The sequence below is a fragment of the Lepisma saccharinum genome, chromosome 1 (genome assembly GCF_977018435.1).
Source record: "Lepisma saccharinum chromosome 1, izLepSacc3.1, whole genome shotgun sequence".
Classification (NCBI taxonomy): Eukaryota; Metazoa; Arthropoda; class Insecta; order Zygentoma; family Lepismatidae; genus Lepisma; species Lepisma saccharinum.
Window position 1 is genome coordinate 158,583,367 of NC_139229.1, and position 23,897 is coordinate 158,607,263.

Consider the following 23,897-nt stretch of genomic DNA (forward strand, 5'->3'; position numbering starts at 1 on the left):
TTCCAAGGGAGTCAGGTCATAAAACATTCATGCGTTTCTCAACGACCGTCTCTTTTTTAATCTCTTAGTTAGTTTAGTTTCTTTCTTGTTTCACTTCCTTGCGCCTCTTTCGTATGAAAGGACGTTATTTGTGAAAGCGCTGAAATTTGCGATTTTAATGCGTTGGAGATTCATTGAGTATGCTGTTATTACATGGTAAAGGTAAAAGGGCAAGCTACTCAGTGTACATTGCAATATGCCGTGAGTCACATGGGATGTTGAGGTAGGGTAACACACATACAAAACCTCCGCCATTTGTGAAGATAAGTGTATGTGTAGGCAACACCAAGTTCCTAAGCATTTTCCCTCTCCCGCAAGTACCCATGTATTAGAGGCTGGGTGACACACAGAGCCGATTCATGCAGGGACTTTCCTAGAATAATTCCCCACCTCCAATCACCCTACCCGGGAATCGAACCAGAGTTTCCTACGTACCAGTCAGACACTATGTCCACTCGACTACGACGGCTCTATATTGTTACTAAATGCATTAAGAAATTGTACAAAGACTAAAATTCAAACCTTTCTCTTTTGATATATCGTGTTTTTAAATTAAATGGTTTATCTTATAATTAAGCAAGAGTCTGTTATACGCATTTCTATATACTACCAATAATAACAAAGTATAATAGTATCTCAATGTTACTCATAAGAAATGTGACCTATATCCAATATTTTACCATGATCTTGAATAATATGAAGGAAATGTACCATAACGGTATCGGCCAAACAGTTCCCAGGACTCCTCAAAGAATAGTGAGCCCACTGTAGTTTATAATTGTTGAGATTTTGTAGCAAACGCGATGTGGGTAAGTTCATTTCTTCCCTGATCTTCAGATAAACTTTGTACGTCTTGCACTTCCACCTCAAGGCCAGTAAGCAGAAGAAAGAAAGTGAAGCAGCTGGTTGTGTTGAGACGAACTGCCCTCTGTTATGTCTGCCAAGATAAAAATACCACATTGTCCGGTTGCTCACGAATCAGATAAGTTTCCAGCTGCACGAACGCGACCGACGAAGCCTCCTACCTCGCTCTCTTTCCCTTCTTTCTGCCCGTCTTACAACACTACAGTAGCGCTGATCGCTCTGCAGTGCACAGGAGAGAACTCTTCCACAAATTCGGTAAGTTCAACAGATCTGTTATTTAGCTTTCGTTGTTTCCGTCACTTTCGGCCGATAGCTTTTATGATGAGTTTGAGTTTTGGTTTCAAGTCCACTTTATGCACAGTAAGGCTAATCGGGACTGGACCTACAGCTTAAATTGGGATCCCAACTACATGTGCCTCCACCGGGTATCGAACCAGTGACCCCTTGATTACAAGGCGACGACGTTACAACTACGCCATCGGAGAGGCCCAGCTTTTATGATCATTAGATGGAAATGATGAAGGGAAAATCACCCATGGCCAGGTTGCAATTCAAAACCGGAGGCTTCCGGCTGGAAATAATGAGTCGAACACACACTGTGCGCTCGTACACTCATGCGCCTTAATGATTTGCAATCTAGCCACTACTGCTCAGCGCCTTTCGGAATTCTATACTACTTTCTTCTTAAATTAGGTTAATCAAAAAGTAAATGCAATGTTTTTCTTTTCTTCCGTAGGTTTTCTGTACAGCTTTCTGCGCTCGCAAGCCGATAGATAGTATCGTTGTCTTTGCCTGTGGCAGGTTACAGCGTCATCACTTCAGTTCGCTCTGCAGTGTGGCCAACTAAACAGTCTGGCCACTGTCCGTGTGCACCACAGAAGAACAGCGTTCTGTAATTAGTTTTTTTTGTCTGAAGGTGTACAAGGAGCTGAAATCCATAGAAAACTTTCAGCACAATACGGTGACAATGTTTTACCGCTGCGAAGTGTTTACGAGTGGATTGAAAAGTTCAAAAGCAGTCGAACAAGTGTGAAGGACGAGGAAAGAGCAGGCCGTCCAGCCACATCCACTACTGATGACAACATTGAGCAAGTCAGTGAGCTGGTTCTGAATAACCGACGAGTGACTGTTGATGAAGTAGCAAACCATATGCACGTTAGTCATGGTTCTGCATATGAAATTATCCATAACAGGCTCAACTTTCATAAAGTCTGTGCGAGATGGGTCCCTAAAAAACTCACTGATGAGAACAAACGAAATCGTGTGAGAATCTGTCAGCAATTATTGGACAGACATGCTAACGAAGGTGAAGCCTTTTTGAAACGAATCATCACTGGAGATGAAACATGGATCCATCACTTCGAACCTGAGAGCAAACGCCAGGGCATGGAATGGAAACACCCTGAATCTCCAGTGAAAAAAAAGTCAAGCGTCAACACTCTGCAGGAAAAGTGGTGCTCACACTTTTTTGGGACTCAGAAGGGGTAATTATGGAACATTATGTGGAAAAGGGGACAACAATAAACAGTGAAAGATACAGTGATATGCTTTCGAACAAGTTGAAGCCTGCAATTCGAAGCAAACGACGAGGTCGATTGTCGGAAGGCATTCTTTTGTTGCATGACAACGCGCGTCCCCATACCGCCGCCAACACCGCTCAAACTCTTCAGAATCTGGGCTTCGAGGTGTTAGAGCATCCTGCATACAGTCCCGATCTCGCCCCGTCGGATTACCATCTGTTCGGTCCACTTAAAGATGCTTTAAGAGGCCGTCGATTCGACACAGATCAACAGGTGAAGGAAGCGGTGCATACGTGGCTTGCTGCTCAACCGAAAACCTTTTTTTCTCAGAGTATCGGAAAGCTTGTGGAACGTTGGACCAAGTGTATTGAAGTTCAGGGGGACTATGTTGGAAAATGATACCATTGTAAGTTTTCTATTGTTGCTGTGAAAGAAAAAAATGATTGCATTTACTTTTTGACTGACCTAATAATTTACTATTTATTTGCTTGAACTTGCACAATGTCGTTTTATTAGGTTTGGTTGTTGGCTCATCTGAGGAGGTATTCTCTCAAAACGCAGTGTTTGTTATTTTTAGACGATGCGCGATTAAAATTGTATAATAATGAAGAAGTATTATACTGGCATTTAGACAATTATATCTATTCTTGACTACAAGTTTATATTTAAAAAAATATATAATATTCGTTAGATCTTCATATCAAATTGTTCATTCCAATGTTTCTTGATATACTTGGTCTAGGAGGGATTGACACACATACAGTTGTAGAACAGTCATTTTATGGCAACGATCATCAACTTACAGAAAATGGCGGATAAACGAAAGAGATTGGCTTCAATGGAGTTTGCATTAAGTCCAGATGCTTGCTTCTGAACAACAATGACGCTGGCTGTCAAGGAAAAAGCATTAGACCCTTCCCAAGAGTAGTTGAACTTAGATCGAGGCAAGTGGAGAGACTGGCCTAGCAATGTTTTCGTTCAATATCGTCGGGAAGCGAGACGAGGAGACGAACTCTTTCCTTTTTTTTATTGTTATTGTTTCATTTAAGTTCCCGTCCCCGAGAGAAGATTGGGGGAAGGGAGAGGCGACAAAATGAAACATCTCTCCGTCAAATTTCATTTTGATGCCGCCTAGAAGATGCAGGCTGAGACCATTCCTAAGGCCGCTAATGCTTTAACGTCAGTGGGGAAAAAACGATGAGGCAAACTTTTAATTGCCTCATTTAACTTCTACGAAAGCTGTGAAATGTCTCATTCTCTCTCTCTTGGCTTTTCCTCCCCTTCCCTCCAGACAGTCTGTCTCTGTTCCTCCGACGCCTTGCAGGAGAAGAATCGAAAATCCTTGATCTTCTCTTTGTTCGATCCGTCGTGAGTTCCTTAATTATTGTTCTACGTCGCAGTTGATAGAAGTGATGGCGAATTCCTAGGCTTTTGTCTTTTGGTTCTGTGCTACCTTGCTGGAAGCATCCAGACCCAGAATATTTTTTGGAGGTTTTAGAACCACTTCACTGTAATTCGAAAGGTAAGTTTGAGTTACAAGACGATGGAAGTAGTCTCGATCTCGACACCAAAGTTTCCGGGTTTGAATCACGACCTGTGTTTTTTTGAACAATTCACTCTGTGCGTTTTGTGTTAGGGCAAACTTCACCCATCGTATCGGAAACGACTTTAGGAATGCCATAACGAACTTTCCAGTCTTCACGCGAGGACTTAGGGATGGCAAGTTACCATAAGTCAAACTTGTGCGACTTCGGAATGCGTCCAAAGATCAATATGAACAAGACACCAAAGATATCCATGACAATAACTACACTACTGCTTCATGTTCGCTAGTAGCTAAATCTAAGGGACTTTCTGTACCCTCACGAACAAATTATTTACATGTTCGTACAGTCAACGGCAAAGATAATGGTAGGCAAATTGTCCATCGTTATTTTCATTATTCTTTATTCTACATGCTGTGTGGTTTTAAGGAATGAGGATTTGTTGGTTCGAAGCAGGCATTGTTCTCTGCTTATTGACGTCATTATATCAATTGATTCTCATCAAATTGTGTAATACAGTCCGAATGAAAATGATGATAATTCTACTACTGTTTCTTTTGCGTTGGGTGTACTAGGGATGACCAAATCCGGATAAAATTTTATCCGGATATCGGATAATTCTCTAACAGGATTTCAAATATCAGAATACCGGATATTTTTATATCCGTATTATCCGGATATCCGAATTACCCGTATATTCGGATTATCCGAGATGTCAAGATATCCGAATGTGTGGATATCCAAATGTGTATTATCCGTTTAACGAGCTATCCACGTACTCTTTTATTGTTCATTTTCGTATTTCACAGTACGTATTTTCCACAAAGCCTTCATAAAATCTGTTCTATCCGGATATACAAATTATCTGATGCGTCCGAAACGGATATCGGATAATTTGGAAGCCGTTACTTGTTAGTTTCAAAACCCCGCAGTGTTTGCATTGTAGTGGCTCCCGCCAGAAAGTTCTACTATCGTTTTATTTAGTACTTATGCAGACTACAAGCGTACCTTGTTGTGCAGCCTGAGCGTTGTCAAAATGGAGAACTCCGCAGGGAAGCGGTTAGGGAAAAGGTCAGCTGATGGAACCCAAACGTAAGATTTTGGTCGCAACCTCCAAGCGGTCTTCCTGCCAGGAACGTGCTCCCAGAGCTGCCTCGATGGGTGAAAATACTTCTTGTCTTCAAGTGCGAGGGGATTCACAGCACCTGAGAAATACAAAAACAGTACAGTAAAACAGAGCCGTCCGCGATATGTCAAGTGGCAACAAGACAAGCGAATTAAAGAGGAGGATTTATGGAGTCCGAAAGGAATAACTGTTTGAGACTTAAAATATTACACGTTACTGGAAGATTATTCTAGGCTAAGAGCTACGCTGAAAGTACTTGAAATACTTCAGTATCTATCAAAATCAGTTTCATTGATTTATAGACAATATTGTAAAAATGAAATTTTATGTGCAAAATTGTACAGTGGGATTCATAAATATTGCTTGGCAAGGCAAATTGTCCATGACCATTTTCATAATTTTCTTCTTTCATCCTACATGGTGCAGAAGTTGTTTAGCCGTTTGTATGGTGTACTGCTTCAATTGCATAAAACACAGAATAAAAGTGGTGTTGGGCAATTTGCTTGGTAATACTTGTGTATCTCACTGTACATTCATTTATAAACACACGTACAGTGGGATCCATGAGTATTACCATGCAAATTGTCCATGACTATTTTCATTAATTTTTCTCTTACATCCTGTGTGTTTTTAAGCGATGGATTTTTATGTATGCTGGTGCAGAAGTTGTCAACAGCTTGTTTTGAGTTTTCTTTTAATTCTTGAAGCTCTTATTGAGTCAAATAAATTGCACGAATATGGTGATGGACAATTTGCACGGTAATACTCATGGATCCCACTGTACATATGGAAAAATATGATAATTTGTATATGGTTCAAAATTATTTCCTTTTTATTCTGTGTAATAACAATAGCTTAGTGTTCGTGATTATTCTTTTCATGTACATTTATATTTTCTATGTTTTAGTGTATATTTGTTGTTTCGTGTCGAATGTGCATGCATAATGTTCTACCTTTTAGTGAGTATAAATTCTCATTCTAGTTATGACTGGAAAAAGTTTGTGTTTCACAAAGATATTCATATCTTCATTCTTGTAGACCCTTGAAATTCTAAAAACTGTGAGAATTGAGCGTATTACATGTCCCAAGCCGCATATCTATCTAGGACTGTGTAGTAAACTTACTTTTATCTAAATGATTACTACTAGGATCAAAAAGCTACAAAACAACACATTAACAATCTTAAAATTCCATTGAAACTATGTGAAAAACGTATTGCAGGAACTGATAACAAATGAAACTACAAAAAAATAATTTAATACCTATCTGGCACCGATTTCAAATTATTCACCTGGTGGAAGAAAACCTTTGCACCAACAATGGGAAAAACTAATCATTGACGAAGAGTTGAAATATAAGCGAGGAAAACTGTCATGGAGTTTATCTCGAATCAACGTCATGTGAAATTTATCGAATACGCCTCTCGCAAGATTAACCTTATCCGGTAATGGGATTACCGGTATTGATATGTAGATTTAATCGCAACAAATACACGGTTCATCAGATATATATCACATTAGGCTGACACTTGAAATAATATGAGTGCATAATGGAAAGGCATATCGGTTTGTTCCATTCTGGGCAAAGTACACAATGAGGAGGGAAGAAAATCACGATTTATCTTCATTTGTGTTTCATTGTGCTTTGAAATATGCAGTAGCCGAAATTAACGTTACGATTAAAACTGAATGATACGACTCGTAGTTTTTATCTATGTAGATTATATGGATTTGATGTGATAGAGCACAATTCCGAATCACATTAAAAATTGACAACTAAGGCAAGAGCTCCTGAGGTTCTAAGATGAAGAAATACCAGTGCATATTTCATTTTGTACGCTGAGGTACAGACAAAATGGCTCCGTTAAATTTTAATTTATGCAAAACTTTGTGTCGTGGCCCTTAAATGTGAAGCACCTAACCACACGCTTGCAAAATAGTGTGAAACAATTATTTCAAAAATAAATTCGTAATATCGTAAATAACATAATTACTTGATGTTTTTACATCCGACAAATTCAGTACACTCGTACAATATTAATTGATTTTTTCTGCTCGCACTACAAATTGTTCACATTTACCTGGAGTAATAGTTAATATAATTTCAATTGTGTTCAAAAAGTATTGAATATTTCAATTTGATTCATTATGAATAACAATTTATACCAGTGAAAGGAGCTGTAAATGAAGTAACAAAAATCTAAGAAAGCTAATGTGAAAGATGCCTCCTCACATGTAGAGATTCACAATCTTCAATTTGGAATGCACCTAGCTGCCATCTTTTGAGTCATTCCTTGCTATGCGTGAGCAAAGCTAAGCGGCTTCAACTAGAAAACCATCATTTCCAGTCTGATATTTAGATGTCTGTGACTTTATGGTTTAATAACAAACGAATGTCGTGACAGATCAATAGTCATGAAGCCATCTGTAATTATACTCATCATTCTCATCGTCATGTAACAAACAATATTTTCGAAATTATCCCTAAGGTCAAGTATTTTCACTTTTAAGGTAAGTAACTCATGTACACATCAAACTTTCCGTTATATTTTCTGTATTTTGTTTTTTTATTATGGCAAACAGTAGGAAGTTGCAAACAAAAATAACAGCTTTACTAGTTCTAAGAGCGTAAAGTATTGGCATCATCGAAGGTGAATAAATCAATCATTTCTGGAACTAAACAAAATATAAAGCCTTTTTCTGAAAATGTATGTGAACAACTACCTGTAATACCAGTAGTAGTATCATAGAAACTCACTTAATGCTACTTTATTGTCAGAATTTTTTTCAATTTCAATACAGATATTGTTTAGCATCTTGTTGCTGTAAAAATACAGAAGTAATCCTTCTTACGAACTGTAAGTACCGAGGAAATTCATGTAACACATGAAGTATTAGTTGTGCTGCGAGGCGTAGAATGAATACAGATGGAATAATATAGCCTTGAAAAAAATACAAATTTCAAACTCGTATCTTAGACTTTGTCCACATTTATTTTAAAATAAGCTAACTAGGAATACGTGTATCTTAAAGTAATCAAACACTAACTAGACATAATATCATACGAGTGTCATCTAATCGATTTTCTCCCTACATATATATTTTAAACAATCATAAACCTAACTTAAGTTATCGTAACATATCATTGGATATATTTTTCTTTGGTTGTCAGTTTCCCCAATCTCATTTTAAACAGTAGTGTCCCAATTTCTGAACTTTTGACTTTCGAAAATAATATACGCGTACTATACCACTACCAGCAAGGAATAATTTCGACATTATATGCCAATGGTCAGGGGCATACCCGTACAATACCCAAACTCTATATCATGCATGTGCAATGTTACCGGTACAATTTAGACCCATCTGTTACATATCATATATCTTGTGAATGTTGTATTGGCGATGTAAACTCAGGTTTGGAACAACTTCCAAGTTAACAAAACTATTATATAGCTTCAGTGGTAAGACATAAGCCTAAAAACCACAACGAATTGATTCAATGTTGGTAAAATATTTATTTATTTACTTAAAGTTTCAGATATAGTACTGAATTTCCATTTTAAATTAAAACTGTAACAACAGGAAAACAATAACAAAACAAAAACAGTACAAGTTTTCATAGAAAAAATAAGTTGCACATAAATTTTTAATTATTCTAATGGGATTGTGAAAGAGCTTTACGTTGCGGGTTGGCGGTATAGGTACTTGTACGTATATTGGATTGATTGATTGATTAAAAATTAGGTTATCATTTTACCATTTTATGGAAAAATTTCATGTCTACTAGTTAGCGACGAGTGTGTGGCTGCTGGATATTCAAAACAGGAGTAATATCTGGAGACCACAGGGAAAGAACGTGCTTTGTCCATTTCTAGCCAAATTGAGGTAAAGGTGTTATCAAAAAGCTCTGTGAAGGGTCTTTCTAACTAGGAAATGTACAAGAATGGAATGTGATATCCATTACAGAGAGGTTTTGGTTGCGTATACAGGGAAAGAACATGCTCAAAGCAAGGAAATAATGTGATCTGTAAAATCAAGAAAATTAGCAAAGCACGTTTCTTCCCTGTGGTATTCATCTGTTATATGGAGGCATCTGTGGCGATCAAAGCAGAGGAAAAAGCTGAGGACAGAATCAATCTTGGGAAGATTAGTTTTAGAAGCCATGGTTCAGATAGGGGGCAGTATTCATAGGGGAGATAATAAATTTCAAAATTTGCAAATGGTCGATTGGTTTCGGAGATGAGCTCATTAAAATTTAGTTTCGCGTTGATGATAACACCAAATATTTTTGAGAGGAATCTATTGTGATGGGAGTATTTCCGAGAGAATAAACAGAATTAAAAGAATAAATATTTTGTCAAGAACAAATTAAAACACAGCAAGAAACTTTAATCGATAAAAGCCTATGCTAGGAAGTGGTACTCAGTGCACAGATGGGCACATAACCCCACAGAATAATTATTGGGCTACTGACTGGGTTCAGCTGATGGAGCCTCGTATACATGGAAGAATTCATTTTTCAGGGTGCACAACGTAAGAGAGAGGTTGATTTTCGAATGCCTTCCGAAAAGTTAAAGCAATAATCGTGAAGTTAGGTTTATAGAAGTTGCCAGACATGAAAGTCTCTGGAAAGATGTTACTCTTTTATTCTCTTTCCCTGATACGGTGAGCTCGCTGGTGAAGAGTGTCGTGCTGATGCAGCAGAACCTGATCATGCCTGGGTAGATATGTGTTGCCTTCTATTGTTTCTGTCGCGAGAAGGCTACATAAAGGTGCAAGGTGGAATAGAGAAATGGAAACTATGCAGCAACGTGAACTGGAAGAGAAATCATCCTGCTTAAATGTACATTCACTTACATTCCTGACTTGTAACGATTCCATTGAAACTCAATGGGATTGTTACAATCCAGAAGTGTCCATGAATCGGCTTCAACACGGAAACGAAGGCAGAGTTGTTAAAGATCCAGAAACCCGTAAATTCTAATGGGTTCTATTGGATTCCGCTGCAGGACCGGAACATTTTTCATCGGAAGTGCAAGTTGCTTATTGTTTCATTGAAAAAAGGTTCCTGGACCGTACTTAAATTCATCGCGAGAAAAGGTTCCTGGACCGAATTGAAAAACTTTACAGATAAAAAGGTTCTTTACGGTCCAGAATCCATTTACGTTTGCTGATTTTCTCTCCTGGACCGGAATTGAATTTATTTAAAATTCCTGGACGAAGGTTCTGCTGAAAAGCTGAAACCAGGTTGGAGCAAAAAAAAAAAAAATCAGGAACCGTCTTCTTAATTTCCATTGTTTCAAACCTCGGCCACGGACTCGCCAGAGACCAAAATTAAACTGCACGATAGCCCCTACATCTCCTGGCAACCATAATAACGACGGGCTATGCACCAGAGATTCCATCTCTTCCATACCTCACTTCGGGGCAATGCCGAAATTGAAAGTCTGTGCAACCAAAAGACTTGCGTGCGAGTGTGCATCGAGTTCGGGATAATGCAATAAAGCGATCCCAACAATGGAATACTCACCCTTGCAGGGAAACATGTTACAGCGCCGCCGCTCCACGTTGTAACCATGGCAACCCGCCGCTTCGTGGCAGTACCTCTTCCGCTCCTGGATTCCCTCCCCGCACGACGCCGAGCAGGCAGACCACTCCGACCACTTGTCCCAACCTGTGAAGGACGAATAGAAGGGCATTAGCGCTGAAGGGCATATGAAGTGCTTCCTAAGAAAAGAGAGACATAGACAGATTCAAGGGGGAGGGGGGTGATGGGAAGGGATGTAGACATTATTCTTCATCTACGGTTTCCGAGGAGAATATGTACGGTGTAATAGCTCCGAACCTTGTGTACACATTCCCAATAAACCCACAACAAAATAAAAATAACTCCAGCAAACACCCAGAAAGTTTCTACATAAATATGGACGTTTTGGTTATTTGGGTTGTGTTAAGATCCTTTCACACACACACACACACACACACACATATATATAATATATATATATACACGTATATATACAAAACACTTGCTACATACACACACTGTGCTCTGATAACAGTAGGTACAGCACTTTGACAATTTTCTACACCAATTTGTTTTATTAATTCTCACGAGAATTAAAATACATTTCAACAAAATATACTTGCAGTACGTAGTAAAGAACAGAAAGGTTTAAAAAACAGAAATTACATGGTATTATGAACATTGTGTGCTTTAAACAAAATAAAATTAGCAATAGACTAGTAGGTTTTGACAGTTGTATACTGCGGTAAATTGCATTTGAATCAAAATTCCATACATCCTATGAATTAATCATTAGCATCTTGAGTGGATATTACAGTCGGTAATTTTATAAGAGATAAGTGGTCCCTTGAATATATAGACAGGTCTCATAACTGATATAACTTTGGCATAAAGTAACTTAACTATAGTGAGGCCGGTGCGGGGATCGCCTTTATGGCAGTGACCCTCTGTTGTCGCGTTTCCCTACGAACGAACTGGCGGTCAAACAACCAATTAGGTCTATTGCTTGGGCAAGAAGCGGCAACAATAAAATCCCTCCTCCCCGAAGCAGCCAGCAGGGAAATAGGATTTTGTCAAAATAATCGTTCTGTGCTGTGAATGAAGACCGGTTCTTATGGCGGTAATACTACAGGTATCGTCGACGTCATCATTGTTTCCAAGGCAACAGATCCTGTTGCGGTAGCACTAGTAGAGGCAACTGCATCCAGGGAAAACAACGTAAACGAAACATTCAGAGTAAACAGGGCTAGCATGGCTACCGGCTCAGCTGTCGACCTTCGTGGAGTAGTGGTGAACGCTGCGTGCTATGACACCAGGGGTCCTGGGTTCGAATCCCGGTTAAGATATTGAAGTTTTTTGGTTCGTCTGTCCTGAATGAAAAAGTAGACTTGAGTTATGGGAAGCTCCTGCTTAGGGGTTTTCCATTTGATAAGAATAGATAAACCGGTAAATCAATGGCACAGTATACCAGATAACCGTGTTCGAGTCCTGGTCGAGCCTGCATTTTTAGCTGAAATGTCTACGTAGTTCATCTCCCGCGTGTACAAAATCACAAGGAAAAGTCCAAGATGACAAAATGAAGTTCAAATTTACATCGTATACCCCAGAAAATATTAGCATGAAAATATTGTTCCCTTGAGCTCAAAACTCCAGTCCAGGCCAAGAGAAACCCTTCAAACCGTGCAACAAAAGGCCAATTGGCTTAATCTTGTTTTCTTGCGAAAATTCCTCCAGCTTTGGGAACCTAATTGGGGCGCCGATGCAACAGGGAGCCCAAATAAAAGGAAACACGGGCACCATATTAAGACCCCCCCCCTCAAAAAGTATGTAAATGTACATGGTTCTGTTTGAACAACCCAATAGATAACAAGAGCATGGAAAAGTTAGCCAGGAACTTTTTTTCCCCTTCCCCGGAGGCGCGTATCAAAGGCAACGGTGTCCTCTTCAAAGAGCAGGAATATCGACGCAGGAGATGCGACGTCCAATATCATTTGTCACATTGAGAGCAATTTGCTCGATCGATCGCCAGAGGTAAATGACATTAGCCGGTTCGGAGAATGGAGAGGAAGGGAGCTCGGAGCAAAAATGATTTGTTCCCATCGAGAACTGTGTTCTTGTGGTCCCACCCTATTCAAAGTTACAGTCAGTTTTTCTTTCTTTCTGCAGATTAAAAATGACGATAGTTTCAGTGCCTGCTGCAACTTGGAAAGCATAGTCATGTATTACAGTACGGTATGGAAATAACTACCGTATAACGTCAAAGAGTCATGATTCTTATATTTTTATTAATACACATAATAGGTTTTAGTTACATTAATACTTGGTTGGAACTATTACATTATTGTTAAAGCACAAGAAAAAAGGTGGAAGAGAAAACGAGAGGGAGAGTAGTGGGAGTGTGAGAGAGATAGAGAGATGAGAGGGAGAGAAAGAACAGAGGACAGAGAGGGAGAGAAAGAGTGGGAGGGAGAAGAGGGGACACAGAGAAAGAGAGAGAGAGAACGACAGAGAGAGAATAGGACACAGAGAGGACAGAGAGAAGAGTACAGAGAGAAGAAAGACAGAGAGGAAAGGGGAAAAGAAAGAAAGAGAGAGAGAGAGAGAGAGAGAGAGAGAGAGAGAGAGAGAGAGAGAGAGACGTGTGCACACAAAATGGAAGAGCGACGCACCCACACGAAGTTAAAGAGAGAGCCAGGAAGACAGAGAGGGCAGAAGAGGATAGGTAGACAGTATAGTATGACAAGAAATGAACGGTAGTGAGAAGGACATGGGATAGCCTTTGTTAAAAGCTATTTATATTTATTATAATGAATGGAAGTTATAAAGAAAAAGTGTCACATCTAAGATCTGTATTATTCACAGGCAAACCCATTATGCCCACACACATACACACATGTCACAGAACAAATTGTCTTTCTGCTTTGTACGTAATATAATTATGAAGCTATAATTCAATGCACAATATAAAATTAACCATTATACATACAAACATGATTAAGCGGAGCGCACATCTCTATACCATCACAGAGGCCTTGGGTTCGAATCCTAGCCTGGCCATGGGTATTCTTTGTGAGTGTCCCTTCATCAATTTCATGATATCATCACTAATCCTCATCTTCGTAATTGCTGGACCCTGTGGCCGAGTGGTTAGCACATCGCGCTGCGACGCCAAGGGTCCCGGGTTCGAATCCCGCTCGGGCTTGGTTATTTGTGAATGTCCATTCATCAATTTCATCATTTCATTACTCATCTCCATCTTCGCAAATTAGCCAAGAGGCACAAAACGCGAAGTAAAATAAACGAAATCAATCAATCAATCATCTTCGTAATTAGCCAAAAGTGGCAGAAGTAAAATAAACCAAATGAATCAATCTCTGTGAGCGTACCTTCATCAATTTCAGCTAATTTTCAATCATTTCCATCGTTGCGATTAATCAAAAGTGCCAGAATAAATATATGTATAAGACGAGAAAAATTACAGTAGGAGTTCGCCATCTAAGAGAAAAAAAGAAGCAAATGCATGATTGATATTCAAGAAGTTCCTGTTACTTTAATGAAGTTAGAAGTAAAGTTTCGCAATCCCAATCGTTTTAAAATTGCGAAGGGATCTTCTGAAATGACAGTGCGCTCGTTACTACGAACTGAAGATGTTCCTACGAAAAATCGTCCGTCAGCCGGATCAGGTGATGGCAGCACCGTCGCTGCGCCAGAGTGGGGATTTCGAGATCGACAAACACCATCAAGAAGAGACAGGCGTCAATCACACATCAGCGACGATACCATTCGGGAAGATGGCTCGCGATTGACAATATCACAAAGTTCGCTTCGCGGTGGCGACGGAAATCAATGCAGAGACGATGGGAAAGTCCGTAAAAGCTGGTGGTGGTTGGGTTTGTAGCCGGAGATGGGTCTCGAGTCTTCGAGGGCGAAACTTTCCCAGAAGTTGTCTAAGGACCATGTGTGGCACCTGTCACTTCTCAAGCAAGGAATGGGCATGCAGTGGAATGGTTGGAGAGAGTGAGACACATACACACACTCAGAGAGAGAGAGAGAGAGAGAGAGAGAGAGAGAGAGAGAGAGAGAGAGAGATTACAAAGAAAAGATAAGTGAATGCAACATGCAACTCTTGTCCCGAGCGGAAGGATAATATCGTTTCTGTCCTCTAAACACACTAATATCCTCTCAGCAGTGCCGCCCTAACTTCTAAACTCGGAACTTCCTGCCGTCTGGCTCGGAGCTAACGAGATCAGAGCTCAGCTGTTGGGAGCGAGCGAAGAAAGGCAAGAAGAGAAAACTAAACGAAGGCAGAAAATCCAATAACAGAAAGAATGAACTAAGGAGGAAAAAGTGGAAGAAAGCGAAACACAGAGATGATGTGCAGCAGTGGTTAAAAGGCCGTTGTCCATCAACACCTGCTTCTGTGTCATCACTGCTCGCTTTCACTTCGCTGCTACTCGAGTCAAACTATACTCTTGGCCAGGGGTCCAGGATTCGAATCTCTACCTGGGCATGGGTGTTCGTTGCACGAACCATTAGCCAAAAGTGACTAAAAAGCGAAGCTAAATGGCAAGAATCAGATCAAATCAACTACACTCTGGCATCGAATCGAAGAGAGTGAATTACTTCCTCGTATAGATTCGGAATGGCCGTGTGAACAGTTTTAACCATGTCGTTCGATTTACAAAGAATCATTAACGATTTATACATTTTGTACATTATAGCAGCAATTTGGCTCGATGTTACTTTAATATATTGTGTTTTTGTGCTTGTAACAACCGTAGAATAGAAGAGAAATAGTCACTTTAATAATTTTTGAAGCTTTCCTTGCGGTGATTGATGAAGAGGTTTTCTTCAGATATCAACCAGGCGATTTCCGGAAGGGCTTTCGAGAGCTAAGGTCACTCTTATTTTCAGGTAAGATGAAATTGACGTCAGCTCTCGAAAGCTCGAAAGCCCTTCCGGAAATCACCTGGTTGATATCCCAAGAAAATCTCTTCACCAGTTACTTTAATAGTTGTAAAACAATTGAATAGAACGATTGCATTTGTTTTAAACGCAGAAGAAAGCTGGTGAAAGATAAGTCAACAGAGAGATAGATTAGACAGATAGACAGATAGATAGATCGAGAGAGAGAGAGAGAGATGGGGTGGGGGGGGGTAATACAAGCTGCAAAGGCAATGTACTGTATGTACATACATGAACTTACATATTGACTGATTTATTTGGGACTTTAATTACCGACACGTCAGAACATAGGCTATTTGCTGCCGTCACACAGCTATAAGCCCCTTAAAAAAAAATAATGACAGGACTTTAACAAGAGAATGAAATATAAAAGTAAAAATGTAAAGTGGTATATCCGATTAAAACTTCGTCATTCAATTTCTAAAACTAATGCGGTAATCGACTCTTTCCCGACAACTAGATCTATACTGTAATTTGAAGATAAAACATTCCATACTCTATCCAAAAGCTGAGGCTGTAAAGAGGCACTCAGCGCACGTACGGACAAACACGGAACAACGCAAAACCCCCACAGAGGTCCATACTAGCTGCAAGTCCAGGCGCCAGAACATCGTTAGCTTGCAAGATGCAGTTATCTGGATGTACTGCATGGAAGAGAGGTTGGCAATTGGGTGTCTTCTCAAAAAGTCGGTCACCTCTTACACGAGAGAATGATAGAGAGAGGGAGGGAGACAGTGAGAATGGGAGTAGAGGACAAATACGAAGACGAACAGTAACGGGAAATACCTTGGGACAGCATCTGTTAATGGTTGTTTATATTTTTTATAATGAGCAGGACTTACGTGAAAAGAAAATCGCGTCATTTTCTAAGGCCTGTTTCGCTTACAGGTACATCAACATTGCAAGGACATATCTTTCCCATTCCTTTAACAATTAAAAAGTGAATTCCATTAAAAAATGTAATATTAAGAAATACAGGAGCATCACTTTCACACCTCATTTCTTCTTCCACACAAATCGAGAGTTAGTTATTGTTGATAGCATCAATTGGTTTGTGGTGGTGGTTTCAGCGAAAGGTGCAAAGGGAACATTATGCGTATTATCTTCATTCTAGCCTGTACCAACCCAACCTATCATCTTATGCCAGTGTCTTCCTTCTCGTTCTACCAATCACTGGCAGCCGTAGTTCTCATTATGCCAGTGCCAACATATTAATTTTCTCTTCTCCCTTCTCTTCTTTCATGATAATAAACGTGTGTTCCTGGAGAGTCAAGAGGTATAATGTGTGTCATTGTTAGTTCTGTCTGCACAAGTCTCTTCATAGTTAATCGAATAACACCAGGGTTTGGTACATGGTCAAGGCACATGGTAATTTGGTTCCAATTAGCCTTCCTGTGCATAAAGTTGACTAAAAAACAAACTCAAACAAAATTCTCCATCCTTTACAATACAGTCAGTAAGATAATGGAAAACAGAAGTATTTCCCTTATACAGTATCTCAAGAAATCATTTATTGCGTCGACTGATATATTTATGAGATGAACTGCCCTTGAAAGAAATACTCCATAAGACTACTGGTATAATTGCTCTATGGAGGAAGTATTTTTTTCTTGACTGTGCATTTATATATCTTTGACGTTGTTCTTCATGGTACTTTACGTAAAACGAAGGTAACGATTCTAAGCAAGAAGAAAAGTGACAGTAATGTTCCTCCTTCTTATCCTTAACTAATATCCTCACCACCCATCACTTACTTTCCTGAACAGTGTTCCCTCTTCACCTCACCCTTGACTGTCCCCCCAACCCGCCTGCCTTAGACTGTATTGCCCTCTCCACCTCACCCTTAACTGTCACCCACACCTCCGCTGCCCTAGACTGTATTGCCCTCTCCACCTCACCCTTAACTGTCACCCACACCTCCGCTGCCCTAGACTGTATTGCCCTCTCCACCTCACCCTTAACTGTCACCCACACCTCCGCTGCCCTAGACTGTATTGCCCTCTCCACCTCACCCTTAACTGTCACCCACACCTCCGCTGCCCTAGACTGTATTGCCCTCTCCACCTCACCCTTAACTGTCACCCACACCTCCGCTGCCCTAGACAGTATTACCCTCTCCACCTCACCCGAAACAGTACCCTCCCTTCCACCTTCCTTGATAGTGTTACCACGACAGTGTTACCCTCTCCACCTCACCCGAAACAGTACCCTCCCTTCCACCTTCCTTGATAGTGTTACCACGACAGTGTTACCCTCTCCACCTCACCCGAAACAGTACCCTCCCTTCCACCTTCCTTGATAGTGTTACCACGACAGTGTTACCCTCTCCACCTCACCCGAAACAGTACCATCCCTTCCACCTTCCTTGATAGTGTTACCACGACAGTGTTACCCTCTCCACCTCACCCGAAACAGTACCCTCCCTTCCACCTTCCTTGATAGTATTACCACGACAGTGTTACCCTATCCACCTCACCTGTAACAGGACCCTGTCGGCCTGAAATCTCAATTAGATACTGAAATCTGAGAACCCTTCGTTAGATCAGCAGAGCTCCTTATCTTTGAAATTGAACAAATATAAAATAGTAGATAACGTATGTTCAACAATGTGTGTTGGTTTTGGCAGAACTAATAGATAGCACCTCACTCAGGAAGTATAGGAAAGAATGTACTTCATCTGTATTGAGTGGAATCATGCTGGGAAGAAAGGATGAAACACCATATCAAAATGGAATGGAATATCAGGTTTAAAAATATCAGTTCACCTCAAGACTAACACATCATCACAATGTTAATTGCATGTACCAAACAAGTGTCAAAACCTAAAAAAAATAATAATAAATAAATAAACATTTCATGGGTACCACAAGTTACTGTCAAGGTGTGCAAGTGGTAACCTTCCACGTAGTACACCTAATTGCCAACCTCACTTTCACGAAGTACCCCCTGGACTGTATTTTGCAGACTAACGATGCTCTGACGACTGACCCTATGGCCAGTATAATTCTGTGTTGTCCTGTGTTTTGTCCTTATGTGCGCTGAGTGCCCCTTTACAGCCTCAGTTTTTAACCAAAGTCAGAATATTTTAATATTTTAGTAACACGACATTGCAATTATGCTATTTTAGTTATGGTAAGGGGCTGGACCCCCGTATAATGTGACGGGTGCAAAATAGTCTAAGTGCTGGCGCACCAAAATTTTAAATTCAAATTCTCTTAAACATGAAGTAAATAGGAATAATACCATTCCGATGGGAGATAGAGATGCAAAAAAAAAGAGCAGCAGATAAGATACGAAGAAATGGCAAGATTGGAATGGACGAATTGGACATCGTGCACGAGAAAGGTGAACTATTTACTGACTTATGCGGCTTCAAGACAGAAAATACTGGAGGAAAACTATTTTTACGTAGAGCGAGGTTCAGATGACTTTCTAGTAAGTATAATCATATCAAAATGGATGCTGTAAGACCAAATGTGAAAAATATATACATAATATGAAGAAAATGAAATATTTCGCAATTAAATTAATTCGTAGAAAAATACTAAATAAATATATGAATCTATAGTTGAACAGAGAGAATACACCACCTCTGGAAGTACAGGTCAGTATTCCAAAGAGCTATTCATAGGAGAGATTAGATAAAGAAATAACGCAACCAGAGCACGGATAATATTAAATAATGATTGCAAATAAAGAACCAAGTAAATGGAGTTCCTTGTGAAGTAGAAAGAAGGAAATATCATTGAGAAGGACAAAATCAATTAATATAACGAAGTACTGGATTAGATAAGCAAATAACATGAAAAGTGGGTCGAATTGTCGAAATGCATATACAGGGTGTCCATAAATTAAGTATCTATTTTGTTGAAATAGTGATTTTACTGTTAATGCTTTACATGGTTTATGTTCGATACACATTACTTTCAACATGTGCGTCGGCTGTGGCGCCAAAGACGATGTGGAATATTATCCTTATGGCGGCATAAGCTTGTGTAACGCGGTTTCGGAGCTCCTCCAATGTGGTAATGGGTCGGGTGAACACACGTCAGCAAGACGGGGCACCATGCCATTATGCCTTAGATGTTCGCACATTCCTGAATGCTCGTTTTCCTGGGGGATGGATTGGGCGTGGGGATCTCTGATGTGGGCGGCGCGTTCCACTGGCTCACGCCCATGGGCTTTCTTTGTGTGGGGATTTATAGTTAGTTAGTTTTACTGATCCCATAATTTGAAATCTTTGACAAAACCTGTATAAACCAAGTTTTTCTCTCACTCCCTCTCCAAGAGTGGATCTCTTTCTGTCACATCTAAATTGCCTGATCATGCGCAAAGAAACGGATGTTGACGGAAGGAACACGGTCAACTTAAACAGAACAGAGGGTCAAAAACAACGCAAGATGAAACTTCCAATTTTGTAAAATTTCCAGAGCTAATTTCAAAAACATTTCAGTACATTTCAGCATCGCACACTTCAAAATGAATCATTTATATTACAAAAATGAATCCAATCCACTCCTCACTCCACAAGATACGTTCCTTTTCACAAATACTATTTTCGTTATTTTTACTCGTTTGTTCGCCCCTCAAAAAACAAAAAAAACTATTACCAAAGTAAATAATGCAAACAATTATTTGGCAGATTTGAATTACTTAAATACCTTACTTTTCTTCTCATTTTCGCATGGGATATTATTTTTCTTGCTCCATCCGTTAACTATAATGCCGTTGAATCTGCTGAAAATATGTGATTCATATCAGTTTCCGTGTAATTAATAGAGGAAAAGGTCTAAATATGGGCTCCTTTTTATGTTGTCATTTTCGGAGGAAAAAAATAATATATCAAGCACCTGCCTTTAAAATGCATATCTATGAAACAATACTTAAATGTAATAGCATGTTAAAGTATAGAAGGTCTCCATTTTTTTTAAAAAAAAAAAGCAATTTCCAAAAAATGGTAAAATGATGTACAGTAGAGCGTCGATTATCCGAACGTCGGTCAACCGAACGACCGCTTAACCGAACTGTGTACTCGCTCACTTTCAGATATCTGTAATGAAAAAAGTACGTGACTTAGCTGCTCGTAAGCGTGTAGGCTTGCTTAGACAGACCAAAATAAAGGATTTTTTTAAACGTTAATTTTGTGTACTGTGTGTATTGTTCATGCAAAATGCGTATGTAATATGTACATATTTTTGTTTAATAAACTGTACCACATACTATATATTCCTACTAAAGTTGCCTTTGTACGTTACTTTGTAATACATACTTTAAGAGATGCCTGTTTTTATGAATAAATTTACTGTACAGTACTTCTTTTTGGCAAATAAACATGTACAGTTCGATTATCCGAACAAACCAGTTTTCCGAACACCCATGTCCCCCAATTACTTCGGATAATCGACGCTCTACTGTATTTCAAAATTGTGGTCTAAATATGGGCTACTAGTGTCAATATCAGAAAAAGCAATTAAAATTTAAAAAAACAGTCATTTATCGCTAAAAAATTATAAAATTCATATTTATGAATAATCTGTTGTTTTGAATATCACACGGAATGGGAAAAATCGAAATTAAGAAAAACATCCAAATATTTGTTGAAAATGTGATCTCAAGATTAGACCTCATGTCATAGCCCATATTTAGACCATCACGCTATTTTTCTTCAATTTATTTTCGCTCTCTGAGGTACATATTTCACAAACAAATCATGGCATTATAAAAGCCCACATTTGTTTTCTTTACCGCTAATATCATAACCTATACAAAGCAGATGAGAATTCAGAAAATGTTGAGTTAAAACATACCTGCAAAAAGTTTTCGGAGGTCGCAATTCTATAACAGCGTCCAAGGCCGAAACTAACAATCACTTTCTCTTGCGAATTGGCGCCGCAACCTTTGTCCTTGACAGATAACCAATTCTCATAGCCTCCGCCAGGCTGCAGAACCCGGTATAGCTGATAACTATAAAACCCATTTTTAAACCTTCGCCCATATTTAGACCTTCTCCTCTACGTAAGTATCTCGAAACACTTTACCCTTTCCACCAAAGGGTTCCCGCGTTCGATACCTGGTGGAGGCACATTGTGGTTCGGATACCACTTTAAAGTGTAGGTCCAGTCCCGATTGGTGGACTTAAATCAAAAACTCTCTCACACACTCACCTCTCTTACAAGTCTACAGTGACCTTGCTCTGAGTTCCACGCGTGCATACGAGAGCGCTCTTTCACAACTAAGACGAGTCGTCCAGGGCCGGTCTAGTTCTAATCAATCAATCTTAAATTTTGGACTTGAGAGCATTTAAGCCCTTTCTTGTTTACGAGTTCTTTTGGTCTAGTTCTAAGGTTGGTTTTGACAACATAGAAAATGTTTCCGGGCAATGTAATTATTTATTGCAAATCAATGAAATTAAATGTTGATTCCAAAACAGGTTTGCTTAATTACATTGTTGCCTTTACGAAGGAAGCCAATTTCCATTGTAGTTAGATTTTTAACTATTTACAATTCTTAATATATCTCTGGAGCCCATTGGCATCGCGTTTTAAAAGTTTGTGCAGTTATTGAGTAATAGCGTATGTATGGTAGATATTTTTTTAAAAAAATAAAACACATTTTTGAGAAAATGGCTACACTACTTTAAATTGCTTTTATCCTGACATCGGTAAGTAATATCCCATGTGAAAGAACTCTACAAGACCTTTCCAACGACTTCCGAATTACTTCTGTGGGTGCCCTGATTCCCAAAATAGTGCAATTTGAGGTTAACAAGATATTGAAAACAATGATGAAAATCGCACATTTTGTACCCTGTAATTTCGGAAATACAAAATATGTGTTCTTAGTTTTGGACTTTTAAAAACTGTGTGTTATTTTTAAAATAACATCGTCTCGGAGGCTGATTCTGCCTCCGTCTTCAGGGTATAGTTCGACCACAAGGAAAAAAAATCCTTCCGTCAAAAGCGTTTGCGCATCTTCCCTGCCATTGTCGGTGCTCGGGGCAGTGTTGCCAGGTCAGACTTGAAAAAAATCGGGAGACTGCTCCTTGGGAAACGAGATCTGCTACAAAATCCGATGATCAGTAATAGTAGCGGATGAACGATGTTCTGGGGGGAGGGGTATAGACGTGCGCACTGTGGAGCAAAGGGGACGTCCGCAGATTTTTTCCATCGAGGGGGAAACAATGTATTTTTTTTATCAGGCGGGTAAACGACGCTTGGTTTGGTTTGATTTGATGTTTTAAGTCCATTTTGTGCACAGTAAGGCTAATCGGGACTGGACCTACAGTTTAAAGTTGGATCGGACCACTATGTGCCTCCACCGGGTATCGAACCCGGGACTCCTTGATTACTAGGCAACGATGCTACCAATGCGCCATCGGCGAGGCCGGGTAAACGAGGCATATTGACTAATAGTGTCCATATTAGTCTGATCTCTAGGCTGGGTTGGCTGACGCAGTCTCTACAGATTATTCACATACATTGCACACCAACCCACCTGGACCTCCCCGATGGTGCAGTGGTTGCGTCGTCGCCTTGTAATCAAGGGGTCCCGGGTTCGATACTCGGTGGAGGCACAAATGGTTCGAATTCCCCTTTAAACTGTTGGTCCAGTCCCGATTAGCCTTATTGTGCATAAAGTGGACTTAAAACAACAAATCAATCAACCAACCCACCTTTACGTCCTTTACAGAAACATACCCAACCCTGCTTTGGACAGTCACCATACAAACGAGGATCAGTGTAGCACACGAACTGGGAGAAGTATATGCCCACAACCATTCAGGGTCTGACAATTGCACGCAAGCGGCACTGAAGGAGCATTACAATTTTGGGGGTTGATTCCCAACGGTATCAATCCTTTCAAAAGGTGGAGCCTGGGCAACCGCAAATTAATCCTCCTTGGCATCCTTAGAAAAACAGGTCTTGGCCAGACGAAGTGGAGCCTGGGCCATTCATAATCTCACCCTGGAAACTTCATGTACAAGAGGTCCTTGGGACGGACAGACGAGGTAGAGCCCTGGCCACAGAGAATAATCCTACAAGGCTACAATTTATAATAACTCTCTATGTAGACACCATCCCCAAAAACACATCATGTGTCCAGAGATTGAAATATGATTTAGGATCACACACTACACTGAAGACGGAGGCAGAATCAGCCTCCGAGACGTTGGTATTTTAAAACTATCACACAGTGGTTAATACTCCAAAACTTAGAATGAATGAATTACCACTGATGAGCTACAAAGAGGAACAAAATATTTGGATCTGCAACGCTACATATTTTCCTATTTCAGGTGGTTCTTTAAGT

The 23,897-nt window shown here is 39.8% G+C and overlaps 1 protein-coding gene across 3 annotated transcripts in view; it reads right to left on the reverse strand.

The window, feature by feature from the left end:
• Positions 1-23,897, reverse strand: part of LOC146002996 (uncharacterized) — a 757,155-nt gene that overhangs the window by 77,964 nt on the left and 655,294 nt on the right. For all 3 annotated transcript variants that reach the window (XM_083141160.1, XM_083141166.1, XM_083141155.1), the window contains exons 3-4: positions 10,626-10,769; positions 4,976-5,172 (exon numbers count right to left, since the gene is read on the reverse strand). In XM_083141160.1, the coding sequence (XP_082997286.1) occupies positions 4,976-5,172; positions 10,626-10,769 (341 nt within the window). The remainder of the gene's footprint in view (positions 1-4,975; positions 5,173-10,625; positions 10,770-23,897) is intronic.